Here is a 19114-nt window from a genome sequence, read left to right as displayed (position 1 = left end):
ACCGCTTACGCGATTTTGGCGGAGTTTAACAAAGCGCGCCAGTCGTTTCTTTCTCGTGCTAACCGGCGATAATTGGACACACACTCAATAAATTTTTTATATGTTGCTTAGGTATTTCATACACCAAGCGTGTCCACACAGAGTGAAGAATTGTTTTGAGAGAGCTGGTTTTGGGAAAACAGACATCCCTAATAACGACACCGGTTGGAGCTTCCACTATCAGCAATTGCTCAGTTATCCAACGTTATTAATTCAGTTAAGAATCGTACCCAAGTTCAAAATATCGATGCAGAAATCGTAATTGTTCCTCAAGCATCGCTGCCCGACTCTTCTGAGGACGACCGAGAAAATGAGATAGACGACTTAGTTAACTTCCTATGAAAACTCTGATTCAGCTAAAAACAGCTAAAAGCTTTTTCTTTATATCAGGTATTGAATTGCTAACTGGTCTTTAATTAGAACTCCAAGAAAAATTTCTTACTTTTTAAATCCTTAAAAAAATTTTAATGGAAATACTATTTATTTATAGAAAATTGTCTTAGGTACTTCAGAAAGAGTGGTATATACCTAGAAACTCGATTCTTGCACACATCGATACTTGCGACACAATTTTTTTCATTGCATACTCAGTACTTGCAACATTAGAAAATGTGTACCTTAATATTTACAACATTTTTTGTTTTGTCTTTCTCTTTTGCTCTTTTGCTCGTTGTATTTTTGAGATGATTTTTAATTATATCGAGCCATTCTGGTAATGACTGTCCGCCGTAGCCGAATGGGTTGGAGCGTGATTACTATTCGGAATTCACAGAGAGGTCGTTGGTTCGAATCTCGGTGAAAGCAAAATTAATAAAAACATTTTTCTAATAGCGGTCGCCCCTCGGCAGGCAATGGCAAACCTCCGAGTGTATTTCTGCCATGAAAAAGTTCCTCATAAAAAATATCTGCCGTTCGGAGTCGGCTTGAAACTGTAGGTCCCTCCATTTGTAGAACAACATCAAGACGCTCACCACAAATAGGAGGAGGAGCTCGGCCAAACACCTAACAGAAGTGTACGCGCCAATTATTTATTATTTTTTTTTTTTTTATGAAATGACTGTCTCCCGTCAGCTTTTGCGTGGTGTGGTCTCACAATGGCAAAGAAAAAATTTACGCTGCTTAAAATAAAAGAAAAAGGTTACTTTCCGAACAAATTAAATATGGGAATTTCTATTAATGCATTAGCTTAAAACTTTTACGTGCATAGAGCAACAATAACTCGTATTAAACAAATTAACAGCCCATAAAGAAGTTTGTTACGCGATCTGCATCCGGTTCAGGCAAAACACAAACTTGGAGGCTTCCACGCTAGCAATGTTTGGCTTGCAAACTTTAAAAAGAGGCATAGAGTACGACAAATTTAACAAAATAATTATGGATGGGACCGGACAGCCACAAAGAAAATGCTCTGTAGTGTCGTCATCCTCAAGACAGGATATGCATATCGGGCTGTCGACGACCCCCATGGCAGCCATATGCTGGCCACAGACGTTGTGCCCGATGATTAGACCCACCAGTACTCTCAGGTCCTTTCTGCTGAGTTTTAGGAGAAAGGTCGTTATTTTCCTGTTTGGTTCTTTCACAAAACATTTGGTTACTCTGCACGAGTTCAACCCAGACCAACGTCCTCTATGGGTAGACCTCATGCAGTCGTTAATCCATAGTTGAATCGATGCAGAATTGACACCTATAAAGGGTTTAGGGCCTAGGGGCATACTTGCAGAGCCTTCATTAGGCAGTTTATCAGCTAACTCGTTCCCTGTAATACCACAGCTTCCACGCACTCAAATAAGACAAACTTTGTTGTGTTTTGAAACACTGATATCCCGTTAATAGGTTTTCTGGACTTAACCATTGATCTCTGTCTGGGATCAAAACATCATACTTCCTACCGAAGCCAACGGAAGGCACCCGATTGTCCTCTAGCATCGAGAACAGTGTGCACCGCTCCGACAACTGAGTCTGGCTTATTTTGGAAGCTCTTACCAGATTAAACTCTTGTGTGTTCAAAAGAAACCTCGGCTCCGGGGCATAAAATCAGTAAGGAAAAGTATGGAAAGACCGTTATCTTGCTTGCGCAAAAACCGCCGGAAATCATAAAGTAAAAATAATGGATATTGGGAAATCGGCGAATCCGCGCTCATTACAAAATTTTACTGATATGTCATTCTTTGACAAAACAAAGAATCCTGTTTTCATCAAAAATCGCTTAAGCAAACAAGTAAAAGAGTTCTACCGTGCGCGAAATCTCCCGGAAAAAGAACTTCCTCTTATTGATAATGACCCATGCCATCCTAACGAAGATGAGTTAAAGAGCTACGACGGTCAAATATTAGTAATGTGACTTCATCCAAACTGTCCGGCTCTAATACAGTCCGTGAAACAAAACTACTACTTACTATCATAAATTGAACTAGATTGTTGCTCTTGAAGGAAGTATCTATGAGTCACTGCGAAGTATTGTCGTGAAAAATACAATATGCTTTTTAGCTAATGTATGGGGTGCTCTTACTCCAATTTCAGTCATCGTTTCAAAAACTGTTTGAAAAAGCGCCTGACTGGGAATGTGACGATATCATTCCCCTTTCGGAATTACGATTACAGTTAGCCGCTGATACATCCAATATTTAACTCACAAATGCCAAATATGATTGACGTACGACGTTATTTGCAAAAATTATAAATCTTCCGATTTTTTGTTTCCTTGTTCACTCCTCTCGGGAGCTTAGGGCCGTGACAAGACTTGTCATGCGTTGGTTTCGTTAATCTATTTGGTTTCTGACAGGGTAGTCGATTAGCTTGCCGCTATCAGTCCTAAGTAGTGGGAATGCCCACCTGTCGTTGCTTAGGAACAACGCCTTCTTACTGCTTGGAGCGCCATCTGTATGCCATATTTTTCTACCAGAAGGATCACACAGATGGTTGAGGACTTCGCTAAAGTGGTGTGTCTGCGCTATTACGGCGATTGCCCGCGCTTACTCTTGTGCGGGAGGTATCATTTGACCGTACTTCTTCAAAGATGCTGCGAATCGTCACGTAACTGTGAATGGTGAGCGCTACCGTGAAATGATATCCAATTTTTTTTGCCCAAAATGCAAGAGCTTGACTTGCATGACATGTGGTTTCAGCAAGACGGTGCCACATGCCACACAGCACGCGTAACAATGGACTTGTTGAGAGGCGAGTTCGGTGAACATTTTATTTCACGTTCGGGACCTGTCAATTGACCATCCAGATCGTGCGATATAACGCCTTTAGATTATTTTTTGTGGGACTATGTTACAGCTCATGTCTATTCAGACAAGCTTGCTTCAATTAACGCATTGAAAGACAACATTAAAGCATTTATATGTGAGATAACGGCCAAAACATTGGAAAGAATTTGCCAAAATTGGACTAAGCGGATGGACCATTTGAAGCGCAGTCGCGGTCAACATTTGCATGAAATAATCTTCAAACATTAAATTATATGGACTGTACTATCGATTTAAATAGAAATTTCATGCATTTTTCTGAATTTAGTGTGTGTTTTTTTGAAAAACTTATATAAACAAAACTTATATAAACTATATATATATAAACAAGCAATGAAAAAATCGAGGAACTCCAAAGCTCTAAGAGAAATGGTCTCTTGCAACCCATTTATAACTACCAACACACAATCAATCAAGAAGATTAAAAGATTTGCGAACTCACCCTTTGTTCTTCGGCAGTTTTCAGTTATTTCATCTAATTTCTTTATTCGTTCTACGGTTATAAAACCTTACAGACTAAAAGTAGAGAAAAACTGAATGATAATTTCTTACTGACTAATTGCAAGTGATTTGTTATATATATTAGGGCGGGTCAATTTAAAAATCGCGCATTGCTCTGTGAAAATCGTATTCTAGGGATCAAAATAAGAAACTTTGCCAAAGGAACCATATCTCTAAATCGAATTCTGATGTCCCCCAATTTGGGTCGAACGAAAAATCCCACTTTGACCCATTTAGAGTGCTCCAATCGAGTCCAAATGTATGACCAACCTCCACTAACTTTGGACGACCGATCCACCCATGTCAGTGGGTACACCCCCTGGAACTCCCCTGGGGGGTTCCCCATACAATCATTTCAAAATATCACCATTTTTGGCCTTTACATGAGAAAAGAAACTAAAAAGTTCGACCCAAATTGGGGGACATCAGAATTCGTTTTAGAGGTATTGTTCCTTCGGCAAAGTTTCTTATTTTGATCCTTGGAATATGATTTTCACAGAGCAATGGGCGATTTTTTTGCCTCCCCACAAATTGACCCGGCCTAATATATATGCATAAAAAGATTTACATGTAGATCTTAAATAGCAAAATCGATATCAAGGGAGTTGCACCCATTATTAAGCGCACTAAGTGCTCTATTAATAGCAGTAAAATTAAAGTAATCAGATTTAATGGTGACAACATGAAAATTATAATAGAAATGTAACATTCTATTAGGCACATTAAAATTAATCGGCTCAAGAAGTGTCGGACAGTCAATTAAACTATTAATAAAATAATATATTAATATTAAAGATTGAACAGTCCGCTATTAATCCACAATTTAATTAAAAGTCCCAGCTATAAAGTTAACTGCTGTCACCTGTTTTTAAATGCTTTCAAGCTAACCAAACAGCTATCACTGCTACCTGTTAGCGTCGGGCTGTCTGTGAAAGCAGAAAAATATAAAGAAGAAAAAAACAAAAAAAAATGGGCATATGCAGAGAAACTTTGCTTTAAGGTAGAGTGGCTTTGGGGTGTGTCCAGTTTGTTTTAATAAAAAAGTGAGCACTTAGATATTCATTTCAAAGCAAAATGAGCTGATTGATGGCATAACCCAAAAACGAACTTTACCAACCATTATAGATTTCTGCATTTCACAGAAAACTAGCTGAGGTTATTAGATGCCAACACTTGTAAACGATTATTAAGAAGCGTTAATTTAATTAATGTGCATAAATTAATTTTCACAGAGGGATTTTTTCTATGATGCTCGAACCGGTAGTTGTATGACGCGGAGAGCAGAACTGTTTTGCGTATGTAAATGTGTGCCTGCACTGAAATGGTGTCAAGAAGCGTGATGGATATCGCCTTGTGCTATAGAAAGCAGTTTTACGATTAATTTGGTTTTTTGGTTTTGCAAAACATATGCTAATATTGTCTAAGCACCTGATACAACAGCTTTAAGAAAAAAAAATTGCGCAGAAATGTGAAGACGTTAGTTTCGATCGCAAAAAGTTAGTCAGCAACGAGAATGTAAAATTTTAGGGAAGCCAAAAACGAAATTAAAGAAGAAATAGAAATTAAGAATCTATTTATACTACATTTTCTCTTCTTCTTCTTGATTGGCGCAATAACCGCTTAAGAGGTTTTGGCCGAGGAGGCTGGGTCATGTCGTCCGAATGGACACAAACGCTCCGGCGCTGAAAGTATTCGATGCGGCACCAGCTAGTGGCAGCAGAGAAAGAGGAAGGAAGGAAAGGTCAGGTGGAAAAAACTTGGCTCCATTTGATGTGACCAATTGGCTCCAGTTAGCAGAAGAAAGAATCGCCTGACGCGGTTAACACGCCAATCAAGAAGAAGAGCTAGAAAGCTGAAGAGGCAAGCAAAATGTTAAAATAAAGATTTTCATGACTCAAAATCCTCCTTTTTTTTGTGATTAGTAAAAAAAGTTACTCATTAACATAATTGAATGATACATTTTGCGCCACGTTTCATAATTTTTTGTTTTTCAATAATCAACGGTTTGGTATGCGAACGGTGCGAACTTTATAGCCAAAATTTTGTCGAAACAACATCTTTTCATAGATATTTTCACTTTTGAGAACAAGAAAAAGTTGCACAGGTTGTCATTGTTGGCCAAAAAATTCAGATTTATTTAATCAAGTTTTTTCAATAGCAGAAATTCGTCACACAAAAAAAGCAATCTAATATACGATATTTGAAACAGCTTACTTTTTGAACGCACCTCGTATGCACATATTAAAAGTTTTTGCACATGTTCAATGTTTTCAGGTACAACAAACAACAAGTGGCTTTGAAATATATGATATTCTCAAACTCTTCAGAATTCTCTTTCTCGGTTAGGGAAGCTACCATCGAGTAAATATTTATATCAGTGATGACTGGGCGGCTTCGATTGCTAATAGGTGGGATAAGATTATGCTTACGTCGATCTTGGATGGTAAGCGCTGATTCTTGCATCAGCTACTTCTTTAGATCCGCAACAAAAATGTGTGAATGACTCGGTACTTTGTCTTATTGGCGAACCTGTGGTTTTTCCTTTCAACTGCGATCCATTTTTCGCTTATTCACTCTTTTTATTCAGCAAAGTTTCCGTGTTCATTTTTTCCTTCAAGGAATTGAGAAATACAATGAACTTAGTAATTTTTACGAATGCGGCTTAAGCAGGGAACTCAGTGAAACAAACCTGGAACTCAACCAGTTATGGGCATTTCGAGAAGTTTCGAGAAAAAAACTATTTATTGTTAAAAGTTGACTTTTATGTTCTCACTCAAATAATAAAGTTAAATTGTGGCTTTTATTATTAAAGTCCGCCATAGGAGCGAGAGGTAGTATAGCAATCGAAAGAGAAGGCTTGAAGCTCAAAGACTAGCTGTAGTTGGCGCACCGCAGCGTTAATTCCGCTTTTTTAATAGTCACACCCCATAAAATGAATTCTCACTGACGAAGCCTCAACGGTGTCATATTATTATATTCACTTGAAATTTGCATTTTGTCATACTAAAATTCAATGAGCTATAAATTTGCTTACTCAGAAAAATTCTGGTTAAAAACTTTGAAGTTTTGATGAAATATTTGAAAAATGTTAGTTTTAATCTTTACGTTATACAGAATTTATTGTGGTATACTTTTATGAAACATAATTGTTCATTTATAATTTTGAGGTGCATAGAGAATAAATTGTGGAGTTACAAATTAGTAGTAGTGAGGGTTTGTATATAGTTTTTTGTTTTTGCATAAAAAAGTTCCGAACATTTTTTTTTTTTAATTTGATGTTCTTTTGTTTTTTAAACGCGGCTATTATGCTAAAAACAATTGAAATATGGAAAGTGGAAGATTTTTGTCAGGCCTTGTAACCTTTTGGTATTATTTTCTATTTTGAAAGAAAAATACCCGATAAGCTAGTGAAAAATCAAAGATATGTTTAGAAATTGGCAAGCAAATATTCAAAATCAAATTCTATTCACTTAAACTTGTTCAAATTTATTCCAAATAAGGTACTCAAAATGATGCTACGACTCCCATGGCATTTCTCCACCAGAAAGCTTCATGATGAATCAAAAACTAAGATTCTGTCAGATCAAATACAAAATTTGACTGAAAGATTCAAAATTCGTTCCAGTTTTTCGGACAATCGGCTAATTGAAATTGAAAACTGAACTTTCTTAATGTTCAATTAGGCCGTGGTACTTAAATGCGTATAGATTAACCCTAGCTTGTAAGATGTAAAGCGGAGGGGTTTCATAGTAGTTTTTTCCTTCGAAAAAAGAAAAACTCGTTTAAAAAACCGAAACCTGTGATAAATACAATATATAAATATTATGATGTAGAATTAAGATTTATATCATATTCTGTAAATTGTGCGATAACATAAATATTGTAACGTTTTTTCTACTTAATAAACTCTTATCTCTATTCCACCTAAAATTCACAGCACCTTTCATAAATATTAACCAATGTCAATGTCAATATGTCAATGTCATTAAAATCCACCTTTCTATTCATCACAGGTTGCTCGAGGTTGTTGGTGGTACTACATCTCCAAATTCACCGAATTCTTCGATACACTATTTTTCGTGATGCGCAAACGCTATGATCAAGTGTCGACACTGCACGTCATCCATCACGGCATTATGCCCTGCTCCGTTTGGTGGGGCGTGAAATTCACACCCGGCGGGCATTCGTCATTCTTCGGTTTTCTCAACACCTTCGTACACATCATCATGTACACCTACTACATGTTGGCTGCCATGGGACCCAAAGTACAAAAGTATTTGTGGTGGAAGAAATATCTCACTGTCTTGCAGATGATCCAATTCGTATTGGTTATGGTGCACTCATTCCAGTTGTTCTTCAAAAACGATTGCAATTATCCCATTGGCTTTGCATACTTCATTGGCGCGCATGCGGCTATGTTCTATTTCCTCTTCTCGGACTTCTACAAACAGGCCTATCTGAAGCGAGAGCAGAAGGTGAGCTAAAGGAAATTTTAAATATTTTTTTTGTTTTTGCTTTTGTTTTTGTTTTAGTGATAAATTAATTTGTTATTGTATTTTATGTAACAAAAATTTCTTATTGCGCTTGCAGAAGGACAGACTAGCAGCCAATGGCAAGCTGAGCAACGGCTATGCAAATGGCGCATTGAAAGCCAATGAAGAGCAGCAGTTCAAAGAGATTAACGGCAACCTCAAAGTGCAGGATAATAACAAATTTGATGGTTACTACAAATCCACACTGGCGTCGCAATCGCCAAGTCTCACTACAACAACAGCAACAGGAACAACAACGAGACAGCGGGTCTTTGCCACGGCGAATAATTAATTTATAAAAATCTTATCTAATAATTTAAAAAAAAGTAAAAAAACGAAAAATAGATATTTAACTTTAAGTTACTCGCTCTTAAGGCTTTTGTAGTTATTTGTATGAGAATGTACGTTAAAAGCAAAAGAAAAACATTAAACAACAATTAAATGAATGTAAAAAATTTTCAAAAATTTGTACAGACACATACATGCGCATAGATACAAGAAAAAAGAAAAATGAAAAATAATTACATACTTAAGTTGTACTTAAAGGAGTATTTTAAATGTCAAGTCACCTAGACTTGTATGTATGAAAATAAATTTAAAAAATAATAATCCGGATAATACTTGAAATGCAAGTAAACAAAAATGACGGAATTATGCAGCTGAAGTAATAAGAGCAGTACGAAAGAAAGATGGATGGAAGTGTGGCCTTCTTAGATTTTCCAAAAGTGGGGAAGAACAGACTATTATTTGGGTACTCACTTGAATTGTGTTCGCCATAAGTATGTGATTCGAAATTACATTTGTGGATATTCCTCAATAATGCTTATGCTTTTATGCTTATGTATCACAATTACTTTTTTTTATTCAAATTAGTGCTGAATTTAGTGCTGAAAAATAAGCACTAACAATAACATTTAAAGATTTTACAGTTATCGAATTTCAAATTATTAAAAATTATGTGATATTCTAAGTCCTTGGAATGATTATGCCAAGGTAAAAAAATGAATTCTAAACGATCTTCACACGCAAAAGTTCTCATTATCGGCGTGCGCAATTACCAGTCCTTGACGCAGATAACGAGAACTTTTGCGTGTGAAGATCGTGCAGAATTGGATGCTTATTCTCATGTTCTATAATAAAATGTCCAACTACAGGTTCAAAACACTCTAATAGCCTTAGGTAGAAACATCCATCAAAGTGGTGAAATTTGTGAAAAAAAATTTGCCCAAATAATGCTTAAAAAAATCACCGAATTCAGCGAAGCAATTAAATACAGGAAATTCATATCAAAAAAGTCGATAATACAAGGTGAAGTCCAAAATAAACAAGACTGGCCTGATAAAAATGTGTTTGATGGCGCCATCTTTTTAATGAGTTAGTGTGTTTGGAAGTTACATCCCTAGCTTACTTCCAGTGAAAGCTTGGTGACATTCGGTTCAGTTTCTCTTTTAGCTCAGTCTTGTTAATTTTGGACCTGTAGGTCTGTTCCCTAAGCGAATAATTTATAAACATGTTTGCAAATTATCAAATTTTGATGTTCATGTAACCAAAAAAGTGCAAAGTAGGGTAGAGTGAGAGAGTAAAATGGCATTTCATGTAGAGAGGAAGTTGCAATTTTTACTGGATAAACCTTTACCTGTAAGAAAAACACCTGATCACAAAGTAAAAATAAACAAGAATTCAAGTTTGCGAATTGAGTCAAAGTTCTAAATTTAAATAAAAAAATGTATTAAAATGGAGAATGAAATGGAAGAAATTATTGTGGGTAAACATAAATTATGTGATGCTCAACTCGTTATTTGCATTTTATGTGCTAAGTTTTTTATTTTTTTTTTTTAATTTAATACGAGATAACTCAACCCAACTTTTTTTTTAGTTTTTTGTGATTTTTCCCGCTAAAAATTAAATCAGCTGTTCGTAAAACCTTCAAATTATTACTGGTTTTGCGTTCATGTACTTTTTTTTAGATATTTTTTCCATTGAGAGGGAATTCTCGTAAATTAGATTACTGACAAGTTACTGCATAATTTTTACATGAACAGGCCCAATAGAAAACTCAGGCGTGCACTTTAATTAGTCAGTATGAGAAATTCATAAAGTTAAACCGATTGTAACTACTCTTCTTCAAGCATTTTCTTCAAAATGCGGTAAGTACGGAAATGCATCCCGCACTGGAAAAATAGTTTATTTTTACGATTATTGAAAGACCAATGAAGTCATGGCTGTGGAATAATAATTTCTGAGCGAAGTTGGTAGTGCTAGAAATTATTTCGACATGCAACGCTTGAAATATCTCTTCCAATTAGCGAACAAAAATCCAAAATTGAAATGAAGCTCGCATCCTCTAAATGATTTATAAGTGGCGCAGCGCTGATACATGGGACAAGCCATGTTTTTCCGCAAATTGCTCAGCCTGATTTGAAGATTTTTCATTTTTTATTCACAAATAAATAATATTTTTCATATGACATGTATTTAAAAAAAAATTCAAATGGAAAATTAAAAAAAAAAAATCCAACAAATAAAATTTTGAAGATAATATCAAAGAAGATAATATCATTGAAGATAATATCATAAATTCATGAGCATACCTCCAACGCATAAAGGCAACATTGTAAAATATAAGCCAAATGTCAGAAAATGAATATAGAAAGTTGCCTTATTATTAATATATTATTTCCTAAGGTCCCAGAGATAAATGGACCAAAGCTGCCTTATTACCTCACCTTTATTATTCCGCCATGAGTAAATAGTAAACTTCCGTGAATATTTATCAAGACGCATTTATTAATGAAGATGGCACTAGACCAACAACAACGTTTTGTATAATACATTTGACTGTCATGACAAAAGATAATAGAAAAGAAAAAGAATATAGAAAAGAAAAAGAAAATAGAAAAGTAAAGGACGAACTGCGTTGCCGCACAGTCGACTTGCAATTGGAGTCAGCAGCATACGAATGGAGCGGCTTTTCGTCACACGGTGAAAGAAATAAAAACCAAATCAATTGGTCTACTGAAATCACCTTTAATAGATTCGGCTTGATATTTGTGTATTTGATAAATGAAAAAAAAAAAGAATTGTAAAAATTAGGTGGTCTCAATAAGTGAAAATTTGGAAATCAAGTTAAAACGAACAGAACTTCAGCACAAAATATGAATGCTTGTGCGTTTTACTTACCCTATATACCTATGTATTTCTTTATTCTTCTTCTTACAATTACATACATACATACAAACATTTTATTCAATATACCTTTGTGATTCTTTTGTACTTAACGCCAAACTTATTTTTTTTTGTTTTTTTTGGTTTTATGAAGAGCATACAACATGATTTGCATTAAATTCTGTGATTTGTTGTTGTGCTGTTAAACCTTTTTAGTATTTTCTGTGTTGGTGTACTTGTATTTTTTGTGGTTCAGTGACTTTTCAAGATATTAGTTTTGTATAAAGGCAGCTGCATAGACATATTTATACATACATACGTGTGCAATTAAAAAAAAAAACAAAAACAACATCAAGCAAAACTACTCAATCAAATCATGCTATGCTGTAAAATACTATTGTACAATATACATATATGTACATATGTGCATATGTATGCAAAAAACCAATAAATAAATAAAATGTATTTTATATTTTTTATGATGAGAAGAAAATATCGGAGAGATATATTTATTTATTAAAAGGATCATAAAAGTGGTAAGTAAAGTGCTAGGTTGTTCAAAAAGTTTTGGAAAAATGTATGAGAGAAAGAGATAGGAAAGAATGGAGACAGAGATAGAGATAGTTAGTCCTGTGAGAATTTTCCTGATTATTTGGCAAATCTGTAAATATCCTCCAGTTTTAGAGAACGAATATTACTCATTCTCATGACATCGGAACCCAAAACTCGTAGCCGTGCTTTTGCAAAGGCAGGACATTCACAGAAAAGTGCTCAGTGCTATCCGCCTCCTCCAAGCATGACAGGCACATTGGGTCCTCAATGATTCCAATGGTAGTCATATGCTAACCCCATAAGTTGTGTCGTGTAATGATACCGACCATCGACCGAACGTCTTTCCTTCCAAGTTTTAGTAGAAAGTTTGACAGTTTTCTGTTCGGACTTGTCCCAAAACACCTTGCAGTTCTGCATTGTTATAGACCGCACTATCGCTCTTTATGTAGATTGCCTACATAATCGGTGATCTAATTCATGATTCCTGCGGAATTGGTTCCGATTATTGGCTCTGGCCCTTGTGGGGGAGCCGCTGATCCACGGTTGACCAGTTCATCGGCAATTTCGTTTGCTTGAACACTGGAGTGTCCTAGAACCCATATAAGTACAAGCCCGTTTTGTCTTGCGACAGAGTTAAGCTTCTTCTTACATTCTTAAACAATTTTTGAGGTTTGCTTCACGTTCTCCAGAGCCTTCAGTACAGCCTGACTGTCACTGAAAACTCCAATCTGTTTCCCGCTCCGCCTCCTCTCGGCTACTTTCAAGATGGCAAAAACTTCCGTTTGGAAAACAGTTGCCATTTCCCCCATAGCATAGTGATACTTATTACTATCGTTAAAGTACCATCCGCTCCAGACCTTATTTCATTCTGGGACCCATCGGTCAATATCTGTCAAACCTCCCTGCATGCACTCTGGATTGCGCCATTGCTCAAGCAATGGAAATCTGACATCAAATTTCCTTCCAAATGAAACTGTGGGTATCAGGCGTCTTTAGGTGCCAAAAACAGTGGATACTGCTCAGATAGCAACTTAAAGATTTCTCTGTGTCCCGAAGTTCCGTCTTCGTGCCAGAAACCATATTTATGGAGTGTACACATTGCATTTAGAGCATCACCAGAATGTTAGCGCCCAGACATCGTTCGCATATGCTTGGACTTGAAAACCGAGTTCCTGCATATCGGCTAGTAGAGAGTCTACTACCAATCACCACAGCAAAGGAGAAAGAACACCCCCTTGGGGTCATCCTTGCTTGGCCCTGACAGTGATTAGTTGGTCACTGTTCTCACCAGCCTTTAACAGCCTCTTAGAGAGCATGGAATATATCCATTTTACAATGGTTTGATTAACTCCGTTGCTACTAGCCTAAATTTTTTTGTTATGTTGGTACACTCTTCACTTCTTTGTTTACAAGGAATTTAGTATCGATGTGTCACAGTATTTTCTATAATGGAAAAAAACAAGTCTCGCGGGGTGACTGAATTTTTATTTTTGGAAGTTTTAAAAGCAAAGGAAATTCACGAAAGAATGTCGAAAGTGTATAAAAACTTCTTGCCATCAATTAGTACAGTGCAAATATGGGTTGCTGAATTTAAACGTGGTCGTGCAACGCCAGAAAACATAGAACAAATAGAGGATAATTGGAAATATTGAAAAATCGTCGAGTGACTGAAAGAGATTTAGTAGAAGGCCTAGACATCTTATTGGGCAGTGTAAGAAATATTTTGACTTAAGAATTGGGTTTCAGAAAGCTGTGCACACAATGGGTGCCGCATTCACTAACAATGGTTTTTATTCCATTCACAAATTCGAATGCGTCTTTCTCAGAACGATTTTGAGGCAACATTTTCGTAAGAATAAAGTGAATTTTGTGCATCGATTCGGCACTATGGCTGAGACTAGGGTCTATCACCATGATCCCAGATCGAAACAAGAGGTTAAAGAGTGGTATGAACCTGGTTTTTCGGGTCCGAAACGAGTTCGTGTCCAGAAATCGGCCAAGCAGATGTTAGCATAAGTTTTTTATGATTCGAAAGGAATTTTGTGTGTGGATTACTTGCAAACTGGTAAAACAATAAATTCTGAATATTATTGTAACCTTGTAGACCAGCTGATGGAAAAAATGCATGGCAAAATACCCTATTTGAAAAAATTATTTTTCATCAGGACAGTGCACAGTCCGCAAAATGTCACAAGAGCATTTTAACAATGGCTAAATCCATGAGTTTAAGTTCGAAATGTTGGAGTATCTGACGTATTCACCAGATTTGGCCCCTAGCGACTTCCATCTGTTTCCAGACCTATAATTGATACTACAATCGCACATAGTCGAAAATCCGGACAACAACAATTTCCATAACAAAGGGTTTTCCAATAACAGGTGTTATTTTGAATTGGAATGCGCTATCGAGAGATGATTTACGATTTTTTATGGCCGGAACGTTTATTTTCAACAATACGGCGCTACGTGCCACATAAGCAACGAACCCATTGAGCTTTAAAAGTTTCCGGACCGTGTTATCTCTCGAAGAGGTGATCACAATAGGCCACCGAGATCTTATGATTTAACACCTTGTGACTTTTTTCTTTGGGGCCACGTGAAAGAGAAGGTCTACGCCAACAGCACAGGGTCGATTCAAGACCTCAAAGATGGAATTCGTGAGGCTATCGAGGACATAGGGCAGCCACTTTGCAATTCGGTTATGGAAAATTTCATGAGAAGGACATTGTCCTGCAAGCGTGGTCGTGGTGGTCATTTGCCTGATGTTATTTTCCACTACTAACGGCATACCTTCCTCTTTATAATGGAATAAACATCCGATAATTTATATCAAAAAATAGCATTTTTCTTTGAATATCAACATATCACCTCTTATTCGAAAACCCTCTATTTAGTTGTAAAATTGTTGTATCTTAGTTGCTTCTTTAAAATCGCCTCCTTACCTTCATATCTATCCATGTACATATATCCCTCTCTCTATCTCTATTTTTGTCTCTATTTCTATCCTGTTCTTTACATGAATCTGTCTCTTCATCCTTGCTTTTTCTCTTTTTTATTTATTCATACAAAAGTAATCTACATTAGCAAAGTAATTAGAAATACCTTACACATAGATTCACACTTCATTTAGCATACTTTTTTCATTTCATTTCAATTCATTTCGTTTATTTCAGGTCTAAAATACAAAATATTTCTTACAAACTTCCTAGAGTTTAAATTTCTTCTGATAGTTAAATAAATAAATTAATAAAAAAAAATGTATAATAAAAATTCATATTGTAAAATACATTCTTTGATACCGAAGAGTCAAGCGGAATAGTGCCGGAGATCTCATTAAATTCTCTTAGTGGGCGGGCAATGGGGGAATTGGGCGCACAATTCGTGTTAAGCAATTTAAGGGGAGAGCCTGCTTTAGAGGCTTCAAAAAATTGATTCTATTTTGCATAAATGTCTTACAAACTATCCAAGAATATGTCTTCAAAATTTCAGAAGCAAATTCAAAATATTTTCGGAGTTACAGAAGAAATTGTGAGTAAGCGTCGAGCGGGTATACGAGCGGCCGGATCGCTCGAAGTGCGATTTCTCGGTCTTTTATTTTTACAATTCTTAATTGGCGGAAAAGATAGGGAAAAAGTTAAACGTCCTATTGAAACGAGATAACATTGATTGTATTCGGAACCAAATTATCTTCTAGTTGAACCTAATAAACCTTAAGAAAATTATGATTATGTTTGAATTTGTTTATCCAAAAAAATGATTTTTTTTTAATTGGCGAAAAATTGTTGAATTTCTCACTTTTTGTTTAATTTTCTTGGTTTGACTAGAAGCTATACTATACTAAAAGAAAAATTTTTTTGGGTTTTTGGTTTCAGATGAAAATTGCGACTTGCATCTTTCCCGCCGTACGACACATGCACACTCGAGGCGCCTCGACAAAATGCTTGTACCTATTATGCCTGACATATATTTTAATGAAACAATTTGAAAAGACTGTTGAAATATATAACAATAAAACCTGGAAGTTTCGTTTCAATCGAATAATACTTTCCTTCCCAAAAAAATCCACGAAAAAATCGATTTTTTGAAGCCTCTAAAGCAGGCTCCCCCCTTAAGATGAAATGAGTAAGTGTTGCGTTGAGTTCTAGTAGGGATATGAAAGTGAATGCTCCGTAAGAGAGATGACCAATGGATTTCTCTTTTAATTGTACTAAATTTAAAAGATAGTGCGAGTATGGCCTTTTACTCTGTAGAGACCTTAAATTAATTAATATCAAACGGAAGTTATTGAAAAGGATAGAATTTGATAATTTCAGCGAACTGAGAGCATATTTAAGGAACACCTTCCGCATGTGTTCTCTCGATTGCAAATTCATGGTAAGACGTCCAAATAAATGTTGCATATTCTAATCTACAAGTATTTTAAATGATATTTTTCAAAATATACTATGCGAAATAGGTTTCTCGGACCCGAATTTTCACAACGTTTTTTGTTGATAAATTTTCAATTTTATCGTTTTTGACTTCAAGTGCAAATTTCAAGCCGGCGGAAGAGCAAATATCAGATTCCATAAAAATTAAATTTGTTTGTTTACAAAAAGTCCAATCATGCAGGACTGTATGATCTGAAAATATATTTTCATGATAGATAATTATTGCTGGCTAAAATTTCTCCAGCACACTCTTGCACCGAGCTGTCACTTTGCTCTCTAAATTTTTGACTGATGGATAATGTTTGGCGTTCACTTGGAAAAATTAGGAATAACTATTGAACATTTTTCTGTATGGAATACGGAATATTTTTAATATTCTTTTTATGAATTCGCTTTGTATATAATATTTAGATGGAATTTCGTGTACGTGTTTGAAGTCACTTAATTTTTATCAACACACTAAAATAATTTGAGATTTCACACACACTCCTCCTGCACTTTCAAGCTACGGCGTCTTCTGCATAAGAATGCAAAAAAAGCATTTGGAAGTAACAGGTGGCACAAAATTAATCAGTTATGGAAAGATTTATAATATTTGCAAATATCGTCCTACGGCAATCATATTTGACACTTGTGAGCTAGACAGCTGCAGCATACAAACAGATAAGCAATGGAGCACGGAAGGGTCAAAATAAAGATTTCCGTCATTCAAAATAATTTTTTTTTAGTAAAAAGTTGAATGGTTAATTTTGCGCCACCCGATTAATTTTGTGCCACCCTTATTTTTACAATTCGTGCTTTCGTAATTTAACCGTTGCACTTCGTTTTCAATAGTTCCTTTAGTTTAAATGTCACAAGTGACAAAATTACCAAGCCATTCACTGAATTTTAGCAAACATGTAATTTCTCCTCCTTTTGTTTGTTTTGTTTATTTGTTTTGCATTATTATGGTGCATGACGTGGGCCGGTTGTCAGTATCGCGAAAAATTATTTAACGATTTCCGGAAGGCGCTACCTTCTGTATTTTATTTCAGTTGGAGCAACAGAGCTCAAAGTCCGTGCATGGAAGAGCATTTTCTATGGAAAAAATTCTCGTTCCCATGAATGTATTCGCTTATTAGAGCCTCCGTCTTTGGGAGCTTTCACTCAAGGCAAATTTATTCAAGGTGGTGACTTTCGAACAGCAAAAATATTTTTTAAATTAGAACAGTCAAGGATGAGCGAAGAGAAGAATGGAATGAATGTCAAATAGATAAAATTAGTTTGTCCGCATTCACAACACAACAACTAGCATTTCAAAATTAAAAGCGATTTCCTCTTCTTCCAATTACTCTTCTATATATACGCCTTGCCTTCACTGTATGCATATATCTACCTGCATATGTATATATGTCTATATCTATTTCGATTCTTTTATTCTACTATATACAACAGTTATCCGAACGAAATTACAACAACCATGTGCACAAGTGCGCGCCTGTATAAAAATTATAAACACCTTTCCTACATAAATTTTGTATTTATTCAATGGCTTTAAAACTGTCGCATGTTATTACATATTACACTTCAGCTCACAATGGAAGTTATTGAACGACGATGCCTTTTGATATGCCATAGTCAGAACGAATAATCTGTAATTGCTAAGGTTAACGCCAAATTGTGATTAATTAGTTAGATTTGCACTCACGCGTTCTTGCAGCGCTCATTTAAAAAATTGAAAAGCGTCGTGACTAAATTGTGCGAGCACAATCCAATTTTTATTCAAAAAATACGATTTGATTAGAATAAATACACTCTTGGCATTGATCCTATTGCTGCAATCAGCTCTGTGATATTAATTATTTTCTTAATATATACATTTACATAAAGCACTGCAGCTTCCATGAAAATGTATTTAAATTTGTTGTTGTGCCTTTGGTAAAATACATTTTAAATACAGATCAAAAATATATATTTGTTAAAAACCACTTAAAGAATGCTAAAATATGGTAAATATGAGCATAATTGACTACTGTGAGTTCCTATTCACACTTCCTTTTGTCACAAACTTACAAAATGGCGTCCATTTACAGTGCGAGTAGTATTTGGTACAGTACGAAGCAAAAATTTACATTTAGTCAGCGACGTATTTTGGGAGCACGTGTGTTTTCATAAGGTTTTGTAAAAATATTTTCATTTATAATTTAAAGCTTCATCAAAGGCAAACACTTCTACAAATTATAGGTTGAAGAACTCAATTTATTTTTTTTGGTGCAACTGAAATTAATTCTTATATAGTTTAGACACGAACCTGTGTCAGTTTCCGTGATTGAAAGCACACAGGGTTGCTAACGACCGACTGTGGTACATCACTAAAATGGCAACACATTGTATGTTGCATAGCAACAGAACAATGCTACCACATAACTCTAAATGCTTATTGCACTCAAGAGCAGTAGTTACATTTTTACACTCATTTTTGTGACGCAACTGCCAAATGAGCTGACAAATTAGACATCCTCTCATAAATGAAAACCAAATTAATTCATAGCATTTCTGTTATGGCAGCATTTTTTTGACTTCTTAGAAATAATTTATTTGTTGATTTGATTTAGACTTGTGGCAACTACATCTACTTTTGCTGACAGATGTCAAGTACACA

At 35.5% G+C, this 19114-nt stretch overlaps 1 protein-coding gene across 3 annotated transcripts in view; it reads left to right on the top strand.

Annotated features, from left to right (window-relative positions):
- LOC128855112 (elongation of very long chain fatty acids protein 7) overlaps nt 1-11888 on the top strand; it is a 124896-nt gene extending 113008 nt beyond the window's left edge. For all 3 annotated transcript variants that reach the window (XM_054089754.1, XM_054089753.1, XM_054089752.1), the window contains exons 5-6: nt 7808-8269; nt 8385-11888. In XM_054089754.1, the coding sequence (XP_053945729.1) occupies nt 7808-8269; nt 8385-8618 (696 nt within the window). In that variant the 3' untranslated portion in view covers nt 8619-11888. The remainder of the gene's footprint in view (nt 1-7807; nt 8270-8384) is intronic.
- Nucleotides 11889-19114: the final 7226 nt, after the last annotated feature.

This window comes from Anastrepha ludens, chromosome 2, assembly GCF_028408465.1.
Source record: "Anastrepha ludens isolate Willacy chromosome 2, idAnaLude1.1, whole genome shotgun sequence".
Lineage (NCBI taxonomy): Eukaryota > Metazoa > Arthropoda > Insecta > Diptera > Tephritidae > Anastrepha > Anastrepha ludens.
This window is presented reverse-complemented; position numbering and strand designations above follow the sequence as displayed.